At 40.0% G+C, this 20,248-nt stretch overlaps 1 protein-coding gene across 1 annotated transcript in view; it reads left to right on the top strand.

Annotated features, from left to right (window-relative positions):
• The first annotated feature begins 156 nt into the window (after positions 1-156).
• tbck (TBC1 domain containing kinase) overlaps positions 157-20,248 on the top strand; it is a 30,781-nt gene continuing 10,689 nt past the window's right edge. The window contains exons 1-22 of the mRNA XM_061770771.1: positions 157-394; positions 730-923; positions 1,033-1,105; positions 2,148-2,262; positions 2,339-2,412; positions 3,525-3,666; positions 3,745-3,805; positions 3,881-3,942; positions 4,704-4,765; positions 5,090-5,238; positions 6,426-6,564; positions 6,649-6,748; positions 8,054-8,103; positions 8,209-8,338; positions 8,401-8,499; positions 8,571-8,633; positions 9,061-9,187; positions 10,184-10,234; positions 10,313-10,396; positions 13,069-13,154; positions 15,271-15,307; positions 17,416-17,577. Of these exons, the coding sequence (XP_061626755.1) occupies positions 731-923; positions 1,033-1,105; positions 2,148-2,262; positions 2,339-2,412; positions 3,525-3,666; positions 3,745-3,805; positions 3,881-3,942; positions 4,704-4,765; positions 5,090-5,238; positions 6,426-6,564; positions 6,649-6,748; positions 8,054-8,103; positions 8,209-8,338; positions 8,401-8,499; positions 8,571-8,633; positions 9,061-9,187; positions 10,184-10,234; positions 10,313-10,396; positions 13,069-13,154; positions 15,271-15,307; positions 17,416-17,577 (2,059 nt within the window). The 5' untranslated portion in view covers positions 157-394; position 730. The remainder of the gene's footprint in view (positions 395-729; positions 924-1,032; positions 1,106-2,147; positions 2,263-2,338; positions 2,413-3,524; positions 3,667-3,744; positions 3,806-3,880; positions 3,943-4,703; positions 4,766-5,089; positions 5,239-6,425; positions 6,565-6,648; positions 6,749-8,053; positions 8,104-8,208; positions 8,339-8,400; positions 8,500-8,570; positions 8,634-9,060; positions 9,188-10,183; positions 10,235-10,312; positions 10,397-13,068; positions 13,155-15,270; positions 15,308-17,415; positions 17,578-20,248) is intronic.

The following is a 20,248-nucleotide window of genomic DNA, read 5'->3' as shown; positions in this document are numbered from 1 at the left end:
CCTACAATGACATACACCGGGTTTTATCTACATGCTATATAGATCGTTTCTACCGCTGGCTTTCAATGAATCGAAACCTATCGCCTGTTAATAATTATTTCGCAACGACATTTTGACGGTAGCCTGGAAAAAAAGAGAAAAACATTGTACACATTCGTAGTTCAAGTGCTCTTTATTTGCATCCCATAACCGCAACTGAGCTGTAAACTCATGTGTAAACCATTGCCTGGTATTTGTCGCACAAGTGTGACGTTACAGATCACGTTCGCTGCCTTTGCTGGCGATAACGCCCGTCTTTCTAAATGAAAATATTGTTTATATCAACCTGTTGTTCATGCTTCTAAGACGGCCATACCTCTTTACCGTAACGCGGGAATAGACACGATATTCGCAGGTAATGTGTACATTTTGTATTCCTTGGTTTGCTGCCTGGAAAGCATTTTTAATGATGTGTTCAGTGGGTTTATGTTGACTGCAGTATCAATGTACAGATTATGCACTGTGCTGATGGAATAGGTTTTAGTTTAAAACATACAAATATAGTCTCTATATATTGTAAATTAAACTTCTGCTATATATATGTGTGCGTGTGTGTCATGGCAGTATTTCTTAATTTCAACTGATGATTAGAACGGCAGTGTTTACTGTTTACTGGAGTGCCAAGTATCACCAGGTGTCAGTAAATACAACACAAATGAGACCTCTTTTACCTGTTTAATGATAATGCAGGATGCAGCCCCTCAAGGATGCCCAGCTGGGGGCTTTTACCTTCTTTGCCTCGGCGCTCCCCCATGATGTGTGCGGCAGCAACGGCCTCCCCCTGACCCCCAACTCCATCAAAATCCTGGGACGTTTCCAGATCCTGAAGACCGTCACCCATCCCAGACTCTGCCAGTATGTGGACATCTCCAGAGGAAAGCATGGTATGGGTTGTGTAACCTAACCCGTGGAATTTACGTGACTGATTATCCCTCGGCGTACCTATACATATTGCTACAGTGTCTTCACCTTCTTCTACTTCTCTTCACGCAGAACGTCTCATCGTTGTTGCTGAACACTACGAGAGCAGTTTGAGTGATCTCCAAAAACACGGTTACAAAGTCAGGTGGGAATTGTTAAAAATGTCTGCGTAGATTCTCAGTCATCCAGGTTATGGTAATCTGCAACGGTTAAATTAAGGCAATTGGACTGTTCTTGTTCGTTGAAAATCCACATTAATGGTCCCTTAACAACAGGAGACATTAGTGGACCTATCTAATACTGCAAACATTGGCACTTATTCCATAGTTCTGGACTTAAAAACGATGTCTGTAGAAATCTGTAGAAAGAAAATAGTAATTTTAGGCTTGTTTTCAGTAGACATTTGATTTTCAGACAGATTTTAGCCCGCCCACAAACCTGTGTGAGTTTGCTCACGTCAGCGACAGAACGCGAGCGCATTTCCTTAAACTAGTACGTGTTCTTGGTTGCTTCACAAATCGATACTATGGGTCTGTCCCCACTTCGTCTGTTATTTTTACGCAATATTACCCAAAGTGGGGAAACAACTCTCAACGTTCTTGGGGTCTGAGAAGTGTTGTAAAACCCTGCGTATTTCCTCATTCTGCGGGAGCAAGCCATTTTGGTGACCTCTGCTCGAAATTGTCCGTAAGTGTGAATGGTTGTTTGTCTATATGTCTCTTGCGATTGGCTGGCGACCAGTCCGGGGTGTACCCCACCCCTCACCCAAGTCAGCTGGGCTAGGCTCCAATTTAACTAAACTTAATGAGGACAAGTTCTATAGCTCCTACAGTATATCGTTAAAATTGTATCTATTACAATATAATATGCTAAGCTTTGTCTTTCAACCACATTGGAAACATCAGCTTTACAGATGCCATGGCTGTTCCATGTCGTGGTAAAGAAGTCTACAGCACCACATGATGGCAAAGTAAAGTTTTTTTTTTTTTATAAATCTGAAGGGACACAAAGGGAGGCATGTGAGACATTTATCTATTCAAGTGGACGATGCATTAGGGCGATTAATTGGGGCAAGGTATCTGTTTGAGGAAATGCGGTGTAATGACATTTGGTGGCTGTTCCAGTGGGAGTGATGACCGACCTCAATGGTGGTGTAGTGTTTGTGTGACACAAATGTGTGTGTTCAGCCCAGAGAGGGTTCTGCAGATCGCCTACGAGGTCCTGGAAGGCCTGGCCTTTATGAACAAACATGGTATGGTGCACAGGGCCCTCAGTGTGCACAATGTGCTACTGGATTGCAAGGTAACATTATGCTTAATTCAAATATAATGCGGTGACTTTGCGAGCTGATGTCAATGTGAGATGTGTTTCTTTGTAGGGCAACATCAAGCTGGCAAAGTTTGGCCTCTATCACATGACCGATTACGGCGCTGATGTGGATTTTCCAATTGGGTATGTAACATTTTTCTTGTTAAAAAAATAAAAAAGTCCTCCGAGGTCTTTTTCTGACAGAGATCCTGCATCAGAGGAGGAACAGAAGATACATTGTTGGAATACAGTGAATGACTGTCGCTCAGTTGGTAGAGGGGGTCGTCCACTGATTTAAGGGTCGTTGGTTCCAATCCCTGCTCCGACTGTCGAAGTGTCCTTGGACATTAGCTCGGGGGTCAACATTGTAAATGAGAAACTGTTCTCAATTTCCTTACCTGGTTAAACAAAGGAAACATATATATTTTTAAATCATGCCCGCCCTAAAAAGCTTTACACTGTACTGTACTGTAATTGCCTATAGAAGCCACATGATGACTACAAAAGACTACTTTTCTCTCAATGAAGCTCCTCAGCTCACGTCAACAGTTCTTTGGCACCAAGAAACTACCAATTGGCAGATGTTTTTTTTTTTGTGTGTGTGCAAGAGGCTTGGTACATTGTGGTTGGTCGCCAGCCAATCGCAGGGCACATATAAACAAACAAGCATTCACAGTCACACCTATGGATAATTGAAGTTGTCAATAAATGTGACTTGCATGTTTTTTGGAATGTTGGAGGAAGCCGAAGTTCCCTAAGAAAACCCAAGCAAGCATGGGGAGAACATGCAAACTTCACACATGGAGATTCAAACCTGGAACCACTTGAGTGTGAGCCAGATTTGCTAATCGTTAGCACATCACACTGCGCATCAACACTCAACAAGCATCTAGTGTGATGTTAATTCGCAATTTGCAAAGACCAAAGATGTCCAACTCTGATGGCTGGTGAAAATAAATCTGCCGTTAAAAGATCACACGATGCAGTTTTTGAGTGGATAGCTTCAAAACATGCTTTTCCACAATTTTGATGCCTTGTACAGGGGGTTTACAACATTTTGAAGGCATGCTCAGTAACCGCCATACTCATTTGACTGTTTTATATTTATGGCCTAGAAGTGGTTTCTATACAAATATTAGTTAACCCAGGTTAGTATTAAAGAAATTCAGGTTACATCGTCGCAGGAGGAACAGAACTCAGTCATTAACCTGAGTGTAGATACTTCGACAAAGATTCAAAATGTGTGATCCTCACAGGTACCCATCGTACCTTGCTCCAGAGGTGATTGCGCAGGGCTGCTTTCACGCCAGTGACCCTTCCCACGATGAAGCCCCGCGGCCCTCGGGACCCAAAAGTGACGTGTGGTCACTTGGCGTTCTGCTGTTTGAACTGTGTGCTGTAAGAATCTTGTACACCAGGTTACATTCGAGCAAGTCTCGCTGCTTTAACAAACTTTGTATTTTGTGGGTGGATCAGGGTCGACGTCTGCTGCACAACATAGACATAAGTGAGAGGCTGAAGTTCATTCTAACTCTGGGTGAGCCAGTCTTTTGCTAAGGATGGATTCGAGCTCTGCCAGACATCTATTATTATGTTGTCTGTGTTTTTCCAGGCTGCATGGATGACATTGTCACAGTCCTCGCTGAAGAGCACGGCTGCCTGGAAAACATTAAGGTAGTCCCCAAATATTTCAGCCCGGAACATGTTGTAATCAATATGTTGAACTTCAAGGTCTATTTTGGATTATTAGATCGTCATCTGGGATCATAGTCAATTTATTCAACACAAGAATATGTTTTCCCCCATTTGAAATAATGGAAATAGAAATAATCGGTTCCATTGGTTAGCTGTCATACAGGTGTTAAAAAAAACATTGTGAATGCTTAACTTTGCTTTGATTGACACAACATGCAGAGGAAGATTTCTGCGTGTGCTTGAGACTAACCACAGCTTACTTTTTTTGTTGTGGATTTTTTTAAATTATTGTAAAACATGTTAGCCATGTTTTACTGAGCAGCCAGGGCAGGGACAGGTGTACTGCTTTTCTCATGTTACAATAAGTTTCTTTCCGGTTCTGTGGTTGTAAAATTAATTTGTCGAAGTAATCGATATTTAATTGTATATCCAATATTGTACCACGCAATTGAAAATTTCCCATAGACAGTATATTCAGTTGCACTTCCTGTTGTATGGTTACTTTTTCGGTACTCGTCTCTGGTGGCAGCAACAACAAAAAAAAGTCAAAGGAAATTTAAAAGCATATTTTTGATTCACATTTGCCCTGTTAATGTTGGTCCAATTGTGTAACTGCTTGCTCAAATGCTTTGATTTTTACAGGTTTCTGCTTTAATTTGAAAACCCCTCAAGTTAATTTATGAACATTACTTCTGATAAAAAATATTGCAGAAAGTTGGCTGATAAACTCTTTTTGATAGGAGCTGCCCGAGAAGGTTCTAGAGTTGCTGCGGAAATGCTTGACCTTCCTTCCTTCCAATCGGTATGCAGTTTTTCAAAATGACTAAACAAAATATGATAACTTGCTGGATTGGTTGTATAGCATGATTCATAAATTAACCCGACGAATGTCACAGTTACTTTTGCATCCTTCAATTTTTCTGTATGCGGCCCTTGCAGGAAACGTTTGGACACCCTTGCCATAGATATTGAGTCCAGCCCGCGGGAGAATAGGATACAGCACGCCGTTCAATTCTAAAAACAAATAAAACTTCAGAGGAACTTTTGCAAATAGGTTCCCCGCTCCCAGATGATATGAAACCGAAATTTGACACCAACAAACAGACGCTGTGTGTGCAACCTCCAGACCGAGTCCAGCCGAGCTGTTGGGGGACGCCGTGTTCGATGGCGTGTCGTGCCTCTACACGCCCTTCCAGAAGCCCGTGAGCCTGTTCTCGTCCTCGCTACGCTGCGCACATCTGGAGCTCCCCGAGGACATCGGTGACTTTTGCAAAGGTCGGCCTCACGTGCACACTTGTGCATGCTGACATTTCACCTACAAGCCAGTCAAATATCGCTCCTCGACTAAAACTGAAATAATTCAAGTGGAATTTTGGATTTTGATTTCTGAGGACCCGGGTTCAATCCCTGGCCCCGCCTGTGTGGAGTTTGCATGTTCTCCCCGTGCCTGCGTGGGTTTTCTCCAGGCACTCCGGTTTCCTCCCACATCCCAAAAACATGCATGAATTGGAGACTCTAAATTGCCCGTAGGCATGACTGTGAGTGCGAATGGTTGTTTGTTCCTATGTGCCCTGCGATTGGCTGGCAACCAGTTCAGGGTGTACCCCGCCTCCTGCCCGATGACAGCTGGGATAGGCTCCAGCACGCCCGCGACCCAAGTGAGGAGAAGCGGCTCAGAAAATGGATGGATGGATGGGTTTCGGAAGTTATAATTCTTGAACTCCTTGGATTGTTTGGATAATAATATTGTCTTTAAAGTGTTTTTTTTTTGGGGTGGGGGGGGGCTGGAATTTGTAGTTTTTAAACTATAATATTAAATACTAATATCCCATATGTTATAAAATGTACATATTAACTTTCCATTGTAAAGTGTGTGTCTGTCTTTATTATGTGAAAAAAATGATAATACAATATCCTTAACATTTTGAGGTATATTGGGCAACAACGATACTACTACTACTACTAATAATAATAATAATAATAGTAATAATAATAACAATAACGGTTGCTCCCCCTCAAAACAGGCTGAATTCAGCAAGGCTAAAAAGAGGGTGTGAAGTTCTGTATGTATATAATTACGACAGCTGAGTACTGTCTTTAATTATGAAAATAATGCATAATGTCTCCTTGATAAATTATTATGCCCTCATGGATGTCTACTATAAGGACTACTAAAACGTAAATGAGTCATTTCACTAAATTAAATACACAAACTTGCTGTGCCTACTTTAATTCAGTCTTCCAGTGTAATTATGATTTTTTTTAATATACATATTTATTTATAGCAGGGGTTGTGTGACAGTTCATAGAGAAATTAGAAAAGTGAGATTCTCATCATCTTTGGTCAAACTATTGCCATAAAGTGTGCAAAGATCACCCGCAGTATCAATCAATGACATTTGCGTATCAATATGGTAGCAAGAGAAATCGATGCTAATTGTTTAGCTTTTTGCGGCTTTTAGACGAAGACGACGACTACCTCTCAGAGCGGGCCATCAATGAGGTGTACCACCTGTGGTGCCTTGCAGGGGGTGACCTTGAGAAGGAGCTGACCAACAAGGAGATCATCCAGTCCAAACCTCCCATCTGCACGCTCCCCAAGTACAGGACATACTGTAGATGTGTTTGTTTGTTGGACGAAGACCGAACAATCTTCTTCAATCTGTGTTTCTTGTTCATATGTAGTTTTGTCCTGGAGGACGGAGAGTCGTTCGGCCAGGGCAGGGATCGCAGTTTCTTGCTGGATGACACCACGGTGACGCTTTCTCTGTGCCAGCTCAGGAATGTAAGAACGCAACCAATAGTGCATCAAAACTCTGCACGCAATATTACGCACACTTGCACAACTTTCCGCTTCCAAAGTCCGGGTCTTTTTGACACTATCTTAATAATTGTTCATTTAATCTATAATTTTGGGTGATACAGCTCTTATTATATGGTTGGATCATTAGATGTGTCCTAATAAGAGAAAACGATTTGAACTAAAGTGAAGACACTCGCTGGTATGTGGTGACTATTCTTAATTGAGCTGTTAGATGGCAACAGATGGTTAATGTTTTATGCTGAGTGTTAGACAGTGTTTTGTCTAACAAGTAATTCCTTATTTAGAGAACCTGGAATTAGTTTAAATGTGACAAAAACTAATGGCGTTGTTAGAGTTGATAAAGCGTCCTCTGTGAACATTCTTGTCTTGTCAAGTCCTGGCTCAAATCAGAACAAGAACTTGACTCTATTGACTTGGTTGCAAGAGGCGCGGCCTGTGAGTCGGCTAATTTGTAATTTTTTACTTTTCTGTGGAGTTTTTTTTTTTCTTTTTCTTTTGCATCGCATTAACCCATTTTGGACTGTTTTCAGCGTTTTGGCCCTGACATTCTTTTGCAGAGAGTTTTGGTGCTTGTTATGTGTTCCTTCACTGGCAGCTTGTTCAACACAGTTCCGTTACTTCTCCATTTTTTTTTTTTTTTTTTACATTTTTTTTTTACACTTTCCGCCATTTTTGTGTCATGCGGGGCCGTTTTCACTGTTGTGGCGTTACCCGTGACGTTTTATTTAATTGAGAATATCGGCGCTACTGGACTTTTTTGTTTACGATGCTACAACCGCGAGGAGCTTCACCCCACCATGGAGCCGGCTGGTGTCCACTCGGCGAAAGATGCATCCCAGAGGAGATATAGAGAGGGGACGAGAGCCGGCAATAAAGTTAAGTAAAGTGAGAGAGAGGACTAAATGGCACAGATTTGAACCATTCTCTCTGTATGTCTGTTACTCGCCAATGGACAAACTCTTCGGCTGTTCAAAAACTGCAGTCGTTTGTTTACACAACTGAGCTTATAGCTACCGTGAGTCACGTCATGCACGCTGTTATTGTGAGATTACAATTTCAGGATCCTAGCCAGCAACTTGTTGATTGGTTGACCAGTTTTCTTTTGGATTCTGAATTATTATTTCAAACCATGTTTTCATTGAAATCTAAAAAAAAAAAAAAAAAAAGAAGTTGCGTCCGAGGGTCCACTGTATAAGATTAAAGGCTCAAAGCAAGCAGTAAATTAATTGATGCTTCTTTTAATGATGGTCTTTTGTCCTTTTCCAGAGGCTGAAGGACGTCGCAGGAGAAGCTTATTTCCCTCTGCTGGAGGATGAGTGAGTCAACCTTATTTTTCACACCATTGATTTACCCAACTGTAGATTTTTTTGACTTGGAGTAACAACGTCACACACTGTACCGTCTCAATCTGCTTGCCCCAGACGTTCAAATCTGACGCACTCCAACAGCGCCAACGAGCTTTCTTCCACTGTCACGCTACCGCTCATCATCCGCGAGAGAGACACTGAGTACCAACTCATTCGTGTCATCCTCTTTGACAGGCTGCTCAAGGTCTCCCTTCCCTGCACTATTTGTTTCCACCAGGCAATATCACAAAATTCAAATGTTCTTAGGCTTATCCTTACAAGAAGAACCTGGTGTACAAAGAGGCCAGGGTAGACATCCCCCCTCTTGTGCGTGGACTAGCCTGGGCAGCACTGCTGGGCATTGAGGTACATAACATGACGAGCAAATTCAGTTCCACCACCTAAATGCACCCTTATGCGTCTTTTATTTTGTACAGGGGGACATTCAGGCCAAATACGCAAGCATCGACAAGGACACGCCCATTCCAACTGACAGACAGGTAACAGCATGGCAGAGCTGGCAGAAGTTGTGTTAAAAAAATTACAAAAAAACTTGGGTAGAAGAAGTACTGATTAAATTCCTTCAGAAAAAGTAATAATGTACAGACCCTGAAATTTACTTGAAGGAGCGTTTGCAGTTGTTAACCTCGGTTAACCGCGGTTATCTTCACCTCTCTCAATTGTTTATGTCGTGTTGCCATAGGTTGAAAGAGTGTTAAGAGTGGAAAGTACATCTCTGTTTTCAAAAGTAGGGAGTAAAAAGTCATCAGAAAAACAAATCAAGTACCGTACACATACCTGCAAATTTTACTTAAGTACAGTAACTAATATTTGTATTTTGTTACTTGCCACAACTGCAGCACAGCTATTTGAACGCTAAAATGATTCAGTCGCGGTGTTTAAATGCAAGCCTATTTTCGCTCACAGATCGAAGTGGACATCCCACGCTGCCACCAGTACGACGAGCTGCTGTCCTCCCCGCAGGGTCACGTCAAGTTCAGGCGCGTCTTGAAAGCCTGGGTGGTCTCCCATCCCGACCTGGTCTACTGGCAGGGTCAGTCTAACCCAGGCACATCATCCATCCTCTTCCCAACTTTTACTATGCTCCACAACTTCAGTTTTCACACCACCTGAATCATTATCTCGCCCCCTTTGGAACTCCTTCATTCCTTTTGGTGTAGCATGTGATTGGCCACAGGGGGGGGAAGTCCTGTCCCATCTCTGCCTTAGTCAGCGGTAAAATCACTGCAAACTCCAACCATCCTTTTTCAGTAATGCTTATCCTTGTTAAGGTAGCGGTAAATATGAAGTTGTAATTTAGATTTGGACATTTTCTTTTAATCGGTGTAAGATTGTTGGACTGTAGCTTCCTGTCTGGAGTTTTCAATGCATTAACATGGATTTTATTTTATTTTTTTACATGTGGTATTCCCATTTCCATTTAATTTTGATGAGTCAACCAATTGATTGTGTTTTTAAAAAGAATTTTTTTGGGGGGGAAAAAATATCATCTTTGTTGTAGGACTATAAAAAGGATTAAATTATTACAAGTTAAATTAAATAAAAATACATTTATTTCAGAAATAGCTATTTAATAAAGAAATGCCTTTAAAGTTAAGAGGCACGTGTGACACAAAACTTCAAGAATGAAGTTGAAATTTGAGAATAAATTTCTAATTGCAAGATTGGAATATTGAAAAATGTAGTATTAGTACTTTTGCGGATCCTGCTAAGAAACAACTTTTTGGTAATAGGACTTTTTTCCCGGGGGGAAAAAACATTCTTGAAAAAGAATCTTACAATATTTTGACTTTCTTTTCTGAACTTCTTACTCTTAATTTTGCTTTGAGTAGCCCAGCTATTTTTTCATATAGGTGTGATAAAAGGCAGCAAATCTGGTTCAATTGGAACCAAAATGTGTCAGACCAAACCACATTTAGTCAAGATCTGATCCAGATTGTATATTATTTTCTTCCATTCTGAATTTGGATAAAATGTGACCTCATTTTAGGCATTAAGTTTTTAGTGACAAATGTTTGTTGTCTTTTAGGTTTGGATTCTCTTTGCGCCCCATTTCTTTACTTGAATTTTAACAATGAGGGTAAGAAACTGCAAATTGGTGCACTTTGTTAGGCTTGTTTCCTGTTTTGTTGATTAAAATCCCCGTGTTCTTTCACAGCATTAGCATATGCTTGTATGTCCGCCTTCATCCCAAAATACCTCTACAACTTTTTCCTGAAGGACAACTCACACGTCATCCAAGGTGAGATGGAGAAAAATGACTACTTGTGGTTGTGATGCCACCATTCCGATTGCTGCCTTGTTTAGTCTCCGTGATCCTGTGTTTTTGGGCTGCTGAAAGGAGAAAAGGAAAATGCAAATGGTCTCGACGTGGTCGCAGCACAGTTCAAAAGCAAATTATCATGGTCTGCAGCCAGCTGCTCAGTGTTGATTGCATTTATTTATTTATTTTTGTTGCCCCATGCTATTTCAAAGCTGTGAAAAGGAAATTTAAATCTCTCTTAATGGATTCCCACAGCCATGCCGCGTCATGTGGCAATAGGGAAATGGATAAAATAGCATTAAAAACAGTTCCTGCATGACTGATAAAAAGCTACAAACTGGATTATTATCATCTTGCTCCACGGAGTCAGGCAGTCAACTTTATGTTTATCTTTCTGGTCAGAGTTCTTTTGTTGATAATAATTGGCCTTTCCTGCCAAAATAGACAAATGCAAGGTTAAGCAATAAGTAAAAAAAAAAAAAAAAAAGTCTGTTACTGTTTAACTCTTTAGTTCCTGTTCCCTGTGCCAATATCATCCGGACCAAATTTATTTATACATTATATATCTTTCAGAAGTTGGGCCTTTAATTCCGCCTCAATTTGATTACTTCATTTTACCGAGACATTTTGGACAATTGAATGATTCTAGCTGTGTGGGAACAGTTTAGGGAAGGCCCTTTTCTGTTCCCACGCACACAAAGCAAAGTCCATAAAGGCCATGCTTTGAATTTGGTGTGGAAGTAATTCACCTCAAGTCCATCAAACACCTTTGGGATGAAAAACAACATAGATGTTCTTTCCAAAAGCTTTTGGACATAAGCTTTCGTTCATATTGATTATTTTCATCTTCCTTTGACAGCTGAATTATGAAGTTTGAGGTTTGATTTTAAGCATACAAGGGCTTTTAGCACATACGTGTGAATCTAAATCTGTATACTTGAGGACTGAAGCATCCAAATGCGCAACCAAGGTGATTGCGGTTCCTTTTTCTGTTTTATTATTGGCTGAATAGCAAACGTAAAAGAAGTTAAATGAACATACTGTTAGTGTACATATGGATTTAAGAACAGTGTAGGTAAATATAAATTTCAAAGATGGGTGGCTGTGGCTCAGTTGGTAGCGCGGGTTGTCCAGTGACCAAAGGGTCATCGTTCAAATCCCGGCTCGAACTGTCCGCATGTCAAAGTGACCTTGGGCAAGACACTGAACCCTAATTTGCTGCCAGTGAGACTGGCAGCGCCTTCCATGGGAGAAGCCGCCCATTGGTGTATGAAGGTTTGTGTGAATGTGAGACTTTGTAAAGCGCTTTGGGCACTGTGATGGTGATTAAGTGCCGTTACCATTTAACATACATTCTGCAGTGTGTGATGCTATCACTGAGCATGTTCTAATGGTACAGTGTACCATAATTTATCGTGTATAATGCGCATTTTTTTCCTCAAAAAAATGTCAGAAGTCAATAGTGTGCATTATACATGCATATAGGGGGGAAATGAAAAAAAACTTTCACATTTTATAAATGTATGCCGCTATCTAGAGGTTATGAAAAAGCTGTACACTTTAATTCCAATATGCCACTGCCACCTAGAGGTTATGAAAAAGGTGTACACTTTCATTCTAGTATGCCACCGCATACACCGAAAAAGGTGTAGCCTACACTTTAATTCCAATATGACAGGGGTACATATCACTGCATATATGTACAGTTGTGCTCATAGGTTTACATACCCAGGCAGAATTTGTCAGCATTTTTTATTTTTTATTTTATTTTTTTAAAATACGACTGATGACTGAACAACAACCATCAATAATTTCTTTATGGTTATGTTTCGTTTAATGATAATGCATTTTTTTTAAATGCTTGACAGTTTAATTTGAATCCCATTAAAATAAAATTAAATGTGTTTCGCCTGGTCCTTCATGTTTTCTTTAAAGAATTGTACCCATCTTACAAATTCTGCCTGGGCAATCAAACATGAGCACTATTGTGTGTTTTCTCATTTACTAAATAAAAGTAGGGCTGTGAATTTCAAAATAAGAGCAACTAAATAAAAAGAATTACATGTTCAAATAAAGTGCTTAACTTCGGAATAATTCTTTGAAAACAAAATACAGATAATACTTCGTTTTTATCATGCATAGAAGCAAAATCATGCATTGTAAAAATGGATTATACATAGGTAGAAGAGTTTTCCAGAATTTTGAGATCAACTTTGCGTATTATACATGGGTGCGCATTATACACGAGAAATTACAGTAGGTCTAAATTCTCAAATTCAATGTCAGCCACTATATGAGGAATTAAAGGAGACCTAATTTAAAATTACTTTGCATGTTCTCTCTTCTTATGGTCTCTGGAGTGCCTGCCCAAACATCAAATGTGAAATTAAACAACCAAGGAAATCTTTTTTTGAGCTGCCTGTTTCTGAAAATGTGTCTGTAAATGAGCCACTCTGTATTTTATAGCTATAAGTGCAGCTATGAAGTGTATTATAATTATTGATCCTTGGGGTATTTTGACAAATGTATGTAACCGACATGTTACTAGGACACTTGGGAACAATTTAAAATATGGGAATAAATACATATCGTAATTATCTGCAGTACAAACTCTACATTAGATTATGCTCGCTTTGTGGCATTTGTTTCAGAGTACCTGACCGTCTTTTCACAAATGATTGCCTTTCATGACCCCGAGCTCAGCAACCACCTGAATGAAATCGGCTTCATCCCTGACGTAAGAATACAGACAGCAAAACATCATTCACATCTCTTTTGATCAGTTTGCAAAGAAGATATGCAGTTAATCGTCTGTAAGCATTTAGTACAAAAAGCATGTGACTGTGCTGTTTTACCTCCAAGTACTCTGGGATTTATTTAATCATGTTTATTTATTCTTTTATTTATGTAGTAGTAATAGTATATACAGGTACATCTCAGTAAATTAGAATTGTCAAAAGCTTCATTTAGGTAGTTCAATTCAAAAAGTGAAACTTATTATAGAGATGCACTACAGAAACCCAAGAGTAAAATATTTCATGATTTTTTTCAAATATGTATAATTGTGATTATAGCTTACAGCAAACAAAAACCCCAAATTCACCAACTCTACAAACTAGAATATTACATAACAAACCATCAGGAAACAATTAAAATGATTTTTAGTGCAGCTCCATTCCCTCTCGAAAAGAAATGGGTTTTTTTGTTTGTTTTTTATATTGTCCAAGCAGAATCGTGTTGGAATGTTTGATATCAATCCAAGTCATTAGACTGGAAGGACCATGAATCACAATTTCCTCTCAACCTCATCCAGCGCTTAAACCAGCACAATACCACATTAATTGGAGCATTCAACAAAAGCATGAATGACACTTTTATGGGTTTTTTTTTTTTTTTTTTTTTGCTCTCATGGGTTGATGGATATCTATCTAGGATTACCTATTGGCAAACAAAGAAAAACATGTACGGAATCCATCCATCAAGCTGCTAAGTAAGCAACTTAGAACTTTATACCCACTTTGTCTTTAAGTGTAGTATTTTTTCTCAAGTTGCTGTACCCTAACGATTTATGTACTTCATACAATAATTTATGTCGCTATCCATAAATGTATCTATATCTGTATCTATCTATCTATCTGTCTCTCTATCTGTCCAATATGTCTCAAGGAAAATAACAGCCACAAGTCTGAAAGTCCACTTGAGAAGTTTGCAATTTAGCAGCAAGGGAAGAAAAACATGCTAATAATAATAATCAAATTTTGTGGACAGTTATGCAGTACCTGTATTTAATTAGTGGATGGTTGTTCATCTGTTAGTTAGGTATTACATTTTTAAAAATGTTTTTTGTTGTTGTTGTTGTTGTTGTTTTTTTTATCTCTCTCCCAAAAAAATAGCCTGCATAAAAACTAAAACCAATACTGAAACTTTTAAAAACTAAACTAAGACAAAGTATTTTTGAAAAAAATTAAAACTAACAAAACTGCTCTAAAAACTAATTAAAACTGAATTTGAAAAAAAAAAAAACGAAATAAAAAATAACTACAATGGAAAATCCAAAACTGTTACAACCCTGATGGCTGAGGATAGCCATCAGGGTTTTACAAAAAAAAAAAAAAAAAAAAGGCGACGAGGTAGGTGTTTACATCAGACACAAGGCACCTGTTGCGCAAAAATAAATAAATAAATTTGAGGTTAATTTGATGTACTGCTGTGGCATGCAAGGTGTCCTCTCCAATTAATCCTGAGGCCAAAAGCAGACCTCACATACTCTGTCTCCAGAGGTTTAATTCAGGTCGTTTTCCATTTGGCCGTATCACCACCTCCCAGGTGTGCCATTCACGCTGCCACCAATCCAATCTGGCACGACTCGCCGTCCTGCCGTTTGAAATTGAGGCTGCGGCCGGCGGCATCGCTTATCGTTTGTGTGCACAGAGTGAGACGACGGCACGGTCCTCGGCTCCCCCCCTCAATTAGCTGTCAACTGAGTAGGCGAGATAAGCGCCAGCTGTCCACGCCCAGTGATACCCCACCCCCAACCCCCCCGGTAAACCTGGCAGGTGTGTATACAGACGCTTCATTAACGGCTGACTGTGCTTCACAGTGTATTCATGTTCTCTAATTTAGCATTTATAGGAGTCCTCGGGGGTGGAATTGAGAGATTACAAATTGGTATAATGAGATTAATTGTGACTCGTAATCAAAGTCAGCAGTTTTTCTCCTTTGCTGTCTGTTCCTTCAGGGCTTGCCGAGTTTAAGTCACTGACTAAAGCCCATTTCATTATTCTCATTTCAGCACATTGTGGAGAACAAAAGTTGCTTTATCTCACTAATGTTTTCCCCATTGTCTCCCACAGCTGTATGCCATTCCTTGGTTCCTGACAATGTTCACACGTGAGTAGCTATCAAGTCTCACGAGCCTCTTTGACGCAGAGTTCCTGCAAAATTGTGACTCATTGAGTGTAACTTGAATTTCCCCTTGAGGGAATATATTGAGTATGATAAAAAAAAAAAAAATAATAATCATTGAAATGCCCCAATCTAATTCAAATTGGGGCATCGGAGCCATAACAGTTTAGCTGGAATTTATATGTCTTTGCCTTTTTACGTGGAACCTAGCAAGGCAAAATCTTGGCACAAAACTGTGACCAATCCCGTAATCAGATAATCAGATGCTGGACGATGTCAGCATCTGGTGTGACGTTTAAAATACTCGCATCTTGAGTGTCAACTTCACCTTAAGCGGGATAAACCCTTGCTATTTGTGGGGCATAGGGACCAACCCTATAAGTTTAAACAGATGTTAGTCTCTCAGTCAAGATGAGATCACTTCCTTGACACCAATTACTACTTTCCAATTAGCTAGGGCATGGGCACCATCCTTTGGCAGCTTAGAGCATTACGCAAAGAGTACAAAAAATGTAAATAAGTTTAGTTTTTTAGAAAGTAGCTCAGGATAGGTTCCACAGAAAAAATGTGAATAAGTGAATTTGTGAATAGTGAACTGCGAATAGGTTTGAGTTCAATAGTATACAGTAGACATACCGATTCAGAGTTTCAATTAATGTGCTTATCGTGTTTGGTGTACTCGCAATGAGCAACACAGCACACCACGCATAACGGTGTCTGTCATTGGACCATGAGTGGCCTATGAGAGGCAAATGCAAAGAAAAAAAGAGCAGAGAAGAGAAGCTCGGCTAACCGTTAGTTTATCTGGTTTACTGCATTGCAATTGGAAACTCTCTTCGTTGTCATTATTTTGATGAAGGACTTGTGAGACACGTTACACAAACACTCAACATAACCAGTTGCTACTGTATTTATGTCGAGCCAACGGTGCAAGCTTCAGGGAGCTTTCTAATTGGCTACCGTTATGTTCCACGTCGCAATCAGTCTGTGGCTCGGCCAAACTCTGTGATTAACACACGCATAAGGATTATGAATTCTAAATACTGAACAGGTTTAATCATTTTCGTGCCACTATTCCATGTTGTGCTGTTTATACAGAACAGCGGTGAAAAAAACAGCTTTTATAGGCCATGTGAAAGGTGGTAGCAGTGAACAAAGTCCATTAGCATCAGTAGGCACCAGGTGTCTGCTTCCATGACTGAATGAGACTGAAAAGGTCACAGGCTCCACTAGGGTTAGGTTATTTTTCACATTTTGGTGACCTTTATTCAGTCTACTGATTAATTCGTAAAAAATTTTCGATGACTCAAGCCAATGGAGCAGCTGAGTTAAATGTAAAAAAAAAAAATGGCTGTAATTCATAGATGGTAAATGCCTTTTTTTTTTTTACACTGTTAGTGACGTTTACACATCTCGATGGTTTTATTTCAGGTCAACTTTGGTGGTTTATAAAGGCAAAAATTATAATAACGCTGTCATTGTCCAAAGTGGCTGTCTTTCCGGTTTAGTCTCCACAATGTAACCCAGCATGAGAAGCACACACATTGAGAGCACTGCTGTGGTGGAAAGGAGTGTGAAGCATTGACCTTCTTACCTCCTTTTCACACCCCGAGGCAAAGTCCAGCTTTAGGGCGTCCTGCTCTGAATGCTAATGTCCACCTCCCGGGCATCAGTTAGTTTTTCAGGGTCATAGTCTTGTCACATACATAAATATACATGTATCCACACTGACTGCCCCCCCCCCCAGCGCCTTAGTGCACCCACCGAGGATCCAAACAGGTAGTTAAAACTATCATTCAAATAAAATAGAATGGTCATGTTAAATATTATTCCAGCAAACCACCTCCACATGAAAACTCCCCATGGGCAACCTTTTCTCCGTACATTTCTGGGTTTTCAGTTTTTTGCGGGGGGGGGTGGGGGGGTTTGCACACAGACAACTAAACTTTAGCCATTGTATAATTCACATATGCAAATCATGCCTTTTTATATACAAAGTGTTTTCATTGTGTCCCAATACTGTTGTCTCTAATGCTGCTACGTCTCTCTGAAGATTTTTTTTTCCTACGCCAAATCTGCACCCACTTTTGCAGATGTGTTCCCGCTGCACAAGATATTCCACCTGTGGGACACGCTGCTACTGGGGAACTCGTCGTTCCCTTTCTGTATCGGCATAGCCATATTGCAGCAGCTCAGGGACCGCCTTCTTGCCAATGGCTTCAACGAGTGCATCCTGCTGTTCTCTGACCTGCCAGGTGACCATTAACATATGTATTACAGCAGTGGTTCTCCAACCTTTTACAGCACGTACCACCTGAAAAAACACTTAGTACCACCGTCATGACCAACATTAAAATACAGTAGCGTTGCAGGCCTACTGTAAGTGTTCATCATAAACAAGACCGGTTTCATTCCTAAAAAGTACATTTAATATTGCTGTAAGCCACTGTAACACAATACACAGTTTGAAGAGTAAACACTGCACTTAAATATAGGAAACTCACCCAGTGAGGATAAGCGGTACAGAAAATTGATGGATGAAAAAATTGTACTTAAACAATAACTCAAGGAAATGTATTGCGCATAAAAGATAAATACAAATTGAAAATGCAAGTTTAAAAAACACAGCTCTCACAGACAGATTTACAAGACATTTTTATTTGGATTTTTAATGTGCATTTTTTATTTATTTTTTATTATTATCAAGTTTTGTCGAACTGCCCTGAAACCTCACACTTAAACGCAAGTCAAAGTTCATAAAACCACTGGAAGAAGTAGCATCTTGCCCCTGTGAAATCCTCCACCTTATCTGCTACTTCAATTGCAGTGCGCGTCTGTATGGAAATGAGATGCTCGCAGGCTGCCTCAAGCACCAAAACACTCCAGTTACAGCGACTCTATATGGACATAAGTTTTTAGACAGCTGGCTATTACTGCACAGTACCAGTTTGGTGTGGTAGGTTTTCGCTTTGAAATAGTACTGCTGCAATGACAAACTTGTTTGACCATTGAGCCCTCTTTCCGCTGCACGGCACCCACTCCTTTTATGGACAAAAACAGACATAAGACACTAAAAGGTATTTCAAGTGCACGGTCAGCCAGGGTGCTGCAGTATTTTACTTCACTGTCTCCCTTTTGCTGCAACAGGCCTCAGTCTCCTTAGCGTGGCCAAAGGTCACATCCTTTTATCCCATTGCTGATTACACTTCACAGTGTCCACATTGATCCAGCACTCCTGGTCTGATAACACTTACCATGGACAACAGCCATACGGCGTGAAGTAAATACGCGAGACGCTCCTTTGCATACATTGTTGTTTCTTTGCATGTCTTAATTAGACTGACACGTTCAATGCACCAAGATTTTCGACAGTAATATTCAGACCACAAGTGAAGCTGTTGCTTTCGGGATTTGCGGTAAGCTTTCTCTCTTTGTGGCCCTCGCACAAAGCAATTACTTCAGCAAAAACGTAACATTGGCACGGAGTGAACATATGGCATTCACAATGAACTTCAGAATGTACAAAATGCTCGGGGGATGTCTTCCCCTTTTAACGTGGTATTCACAATGAACTTCAGAATGTACAAAATGCTCGGAGAGTAATAATCTTGCTTTGCCAAATGCTATTTGGCCTTGCTCTCTGGCCTTACTAAAAACAAAACAACAATGAAACCACAGCCAGCAACCTCCCGCCCTCCCAGCTGCCTACCCAAAACCTGTTTTTTATGGCCTGACGTGCACATGACTGAGATAGGAGGGCGAGGCAGAGGTTGTTCTCCTTAAAAAGGTAAAATATGTCAGGCGAAAGATGCAGTTGGCTCCTTTTCCTAGGTTTCGTAAGAGCGGTGGGCCCTGCCAACTCGGCAGCCTCGTTATTGCTGCTTTCAATATACCTGAGGAGGAACAACTAATGGCAGTTTCTTGAAATAGGCCGTGCAAAAAGAACTTGACAATGAGCCAAGTATTGCCTCACCATATCTAAGACATTATGTGACAGCATGTAGCAGCCTATTGTTATAACATTCCATTACAATGCAAAGTCAGTAAAACTTGAAGTTATAACTTTTGGTTACCAATGTAGAAATGTATTGTCATAGACAATCCAAATGTATTCCACAGACATCCTATTGTTTACTGTATGTTGGGCAGTGAGTGTTTAGATTTCTGATCGAGTACATCAGGCTATGATGACTGAGGATGTGTTTGAAGGGGGAAGACTATTTCTTGGAAATGTACTTTTTTTCTTATATTAAAGTTGGCCGCAACTTAATGACCATGGGAAAATGTGGGTCCCAGAGTACGACCAGTTGAGACCCTGTGTTCTACATGGTAAAGTACTGTATGTGACATGCTTATTATACAGTGCTTTGAAAAATAATTCCCTTCTCAAATTATTTTATTTTTGCATAGTTTCCCCACTTGAATGTTTAAGATCATCAAACAAATGAAAATATCAGACAAAGTACCTAAGTAAACATAAAATGCTGTTGTGGTGATTCTCTTTATTGAGGAAAAAAATGAATTAACTGTGGCTAATCACATTTATTTATTTAAATTTCTGGGTTCATCTGGAGTAGATGTAACACAGCATTTCAGAAAAAGAACATCATACCAACAATCAAGGATGGTGGTTGTAGTGGGATGGTCTGGGGATGCTTTGTTCCTTCTGGACCTGGACGAGTTGCTGTGATTGATGGAACCATTAATTCTGCTCTTTACTAAAAAATCTTGAAGGAGATTGTTTGGCCATCAGTTTGTGACCTTAAGCTGAAGCACTCTTGGGTTCTATAGCAGAACTACGATCAAAAACACACCAGCAAGTCAACTCTGAATGGCTTAAATTTAAAAAAATAAATAAATTAATTTAATTTAATTCAAAAAAGGAGTTAGGCGTGACCTAGACAAAGTCCGGAATTGAATCTGATT

Source organism: Phyllopteryx taeniolatus, chromosome 4 (genome assembly GCF_024500385.1).
Source record: "Phyllopteryx taeniolatus isolate TA_2022b chromosome 4, UOR_Ptae_1.2, whole genome shotgun sequence".
NCBI classification, from domain to species: domain Eukaryota; kingdom Metazoa; phylum Chordata; class Actinopteri; order Syngnathiformes; family Syngnathidae; genus Phyllopteryx; species Phyllopteryx taeniolatus.
Note: the sequence above shows the minus strand (reverse complement) of the source record. Positions and strands in the feature narration are given on the sequence as shown.